At 41.6% G+C, this 2,500-nt stretch overlaps 1 protein-coding gene across 1 annotated transcript in view; it reads left to right on the top strand.

Moving 5' to 3' along the window:
• Positions 1-1,209: 1,209 nt before the first annotated feature.
• Positions 1,210-2,500, top strand: part of LOC138973393 (uncharacterized) — a 10,725-nt gene continuing 9,434 nt past the window's right edge. The window contains exon 1 of the mRNA XM_070346142.1: positions 1,210-1,400. Within this exon, the coding sequence (XP_070202243.1) occupies positions 1,210-1,400 (191 nt within the window). The remainder of the gene's footprint in view (positions 1,401-2,500) is intronic.

Here is a 2,500-nt window from a genome sequence, read left to right as displayed (position 1 = left end):
CGGCACAATGGCGCACGCAGGGCTGTCGCCGTTTGTCCGAAACAGATGTCTGGCATGCTACCGTAAAATGTAACGACGCTTTCTGGTCTTCGGCAGCCCAAAATAGCTAATGCGAGTCTGATATTCAAACCTGATGGCTATAATTACCATACCAGTCTGAGTACATTAGGCTTTAAGTGATGCATGATTTTGTTTTGATTCTATTGTACGTGCTGCTATGCTGTCCATCCTCTTGAAACACCCACCACCCTCTGTGATTGCTGTCATTGAACCTCCGTCGCCACTCCTCGATGCCTTCTACACACAAAAAAAGTTAACATTATTTGGATGTGTCTGCTTGTCTGTATCCATCTCTACTTCTTCCCCAGGGCATTGAGAATGTACAGACATGTATCTTTTTCGCTCTCTGACTGTGTCTCTCCTGATCGTTAAGTGTGCCTGTTCCTTATAGTGGGCAGGTCTGTCTTTCCATTTATAAGAACCTGCCCTTCTCAGTTCCAGTCTCTGCACCCCTCTCCCACCCCCCTCAGTGTCAATCCCTCTCCTGTATTAATTGGCCGTGTTTTTTTGTTGAAAGGCAAGGCAAGGCAAGTGCAAAGGCAAGGGCAAGCTTTTTGTGTGTGTGTGTGTGTGTGTGTGTGTGTGTGTGTGTGAGTGTGTGTGTGTGTGTGCGTGCGTGCGTGTGTGTGTGTTGCCTTGCCTCAATTGCCTTGCCTTACTTCTCCTGTATGTATTCACCGGTTTGTTTTTTTGTAAGTTGTGTGTGGACATCTTATGAAAACTTCAGCCCCTCGCCACACTTCTCGACCCCCCCCCCCCATCCCCCCATCCCCCCCCCCCTCCCCCGTTGTTTATGTCTGTGTTTTTTTTCTGTTCTTTTCTAATGTATTGGTTTTGATCCCTTAAAAACACGCAAACCCCGGAGGCTTGCTGAGAGATTAAAACTCAGCGGTTAACGTGAAAGCAGCTGCGCACAGAATGCTCCGAAATCATCATTCAGCCAATGGAAGCGACAGGCAACGATACGATCGTGGAGCTACGGCGATACATTAAAACAAGTTCCCAGCTTGCTGAACCTCACATCGTCCTGTCACGCATTCATGGCAGTCGTTTGAGTGGTTTGCACAGACGCTAATCTGCTTGTTTTTATTGGGAAGCAGTGACAAATATCAGACAAAAAAACAAAACAGGAGCGGATAAAAACCAGAGATGGTGAACAACGCCTCAGACAATGCGGAGAACGACACGATGTTATACGATGACGAAGCGTCCAACGAGGCTGATGATGGTTTTGAAGAGGCGGCAAAATACATATGGGTTGTTGGAGGTTCTATTCTGATTGTGATTGGAACTGTGGGGAATTTACTGGCTCTGGCTGTCATGACGCGACCCAAAATGAGGTATGTTTGATTTTTATTTTATTTTATTGATTGGCTTCATTATAAAATAACAGAAAGAAAGAAAGAAAGAAAAGAAAGTAACAAGTCGCGTAAAGCGAAAATACAATATGTAGTCAAGTAGCTGTCGAACTCACAGAATGAAACTGAACGCAACGCCATTTTTCAGCAAGACCGTATACTCGTAGCGGGGTAGTAGTTGCGCTAAGAAGGATAGCACGCTTTTCTGTACCTCTCTTTGTTTTAACTTTCTGAGCGTGTTTTTAATCCAAACATATCATATCTATATGTTTTTGGAATCAGGAACCGACAAGGAATAAGCTGAAAGTGTTTTTAAATTCATTTGGACAATTTAATATTGATAATAATTTTTATATATTTAATTTTCAGAGCTTGTTTTTAATCCGAATATAACATATTTATATGTTTTTGGAATCAGCAAATGATGGAGAATAAGATAAACGTAAATTTGGATCGTTATATAAATTTTTATTTATTTTTACAATTTTCAGATTTTTAATGACCAAAATCATTAATTAATTTTTAAGCCACCAAGCTGAAATGCAATACCGAAGTCCGGGCTTCGTCGAAGATTACTTGACCAAAATTTCAACCAATTTGGTTGAAAAATGAGGGCGTGACAGTGCCGCCTCAACTTTCACGAAAAGCCGGATATGACGTCATCAAAGACATTTATCAAAAAAATGAAAAAACGTTCGGGGATTTCATACCCAGGAACTCTCATGTCAAATTTCATAAAGATCGGCCCAGTAGTTTAGTCTGAATCGCTCTACACACACACACACACAGACACACAGACACACAGACACACGCACATACACCACGACCCTCGTTTCGATTCCCCCTCGATGTTAAAATATTTAGTCAAAACTTGACTAAATATAAAAAAGAAAGTAAAAAAGAAAAGAAAGACAGACAGACAGACAGGCAGACAGATAGACAGACAGTCCGACATAGAGACAGACAGACAGACCGACAGACAGAGAGATAGATAGATAGATAGATAGATAGATAGATAGATAAGGTGATGGTTTGCTTGATTGACTAAGTATTCAGTTGAGTGATAGCTAGGCTTATAGTTT

Source organism: Littorina saxatilis, linkage group LG1, assembly GCF_037325665.1.
Source record: "Littorina saxatilis isolate snail1 linkage group LG1, US_GU_Lsax_2.0, whole genome shotgun sequence".
NCBI lineage: Eukaryota > Metazoa > Mollusca > Gastropoda > Littorinimorpha > Littorinidae > Littorina > Littorina saxatilis.
This window is presented reverse-complemented; position numbering and strand designations above follow the sequence as displayed.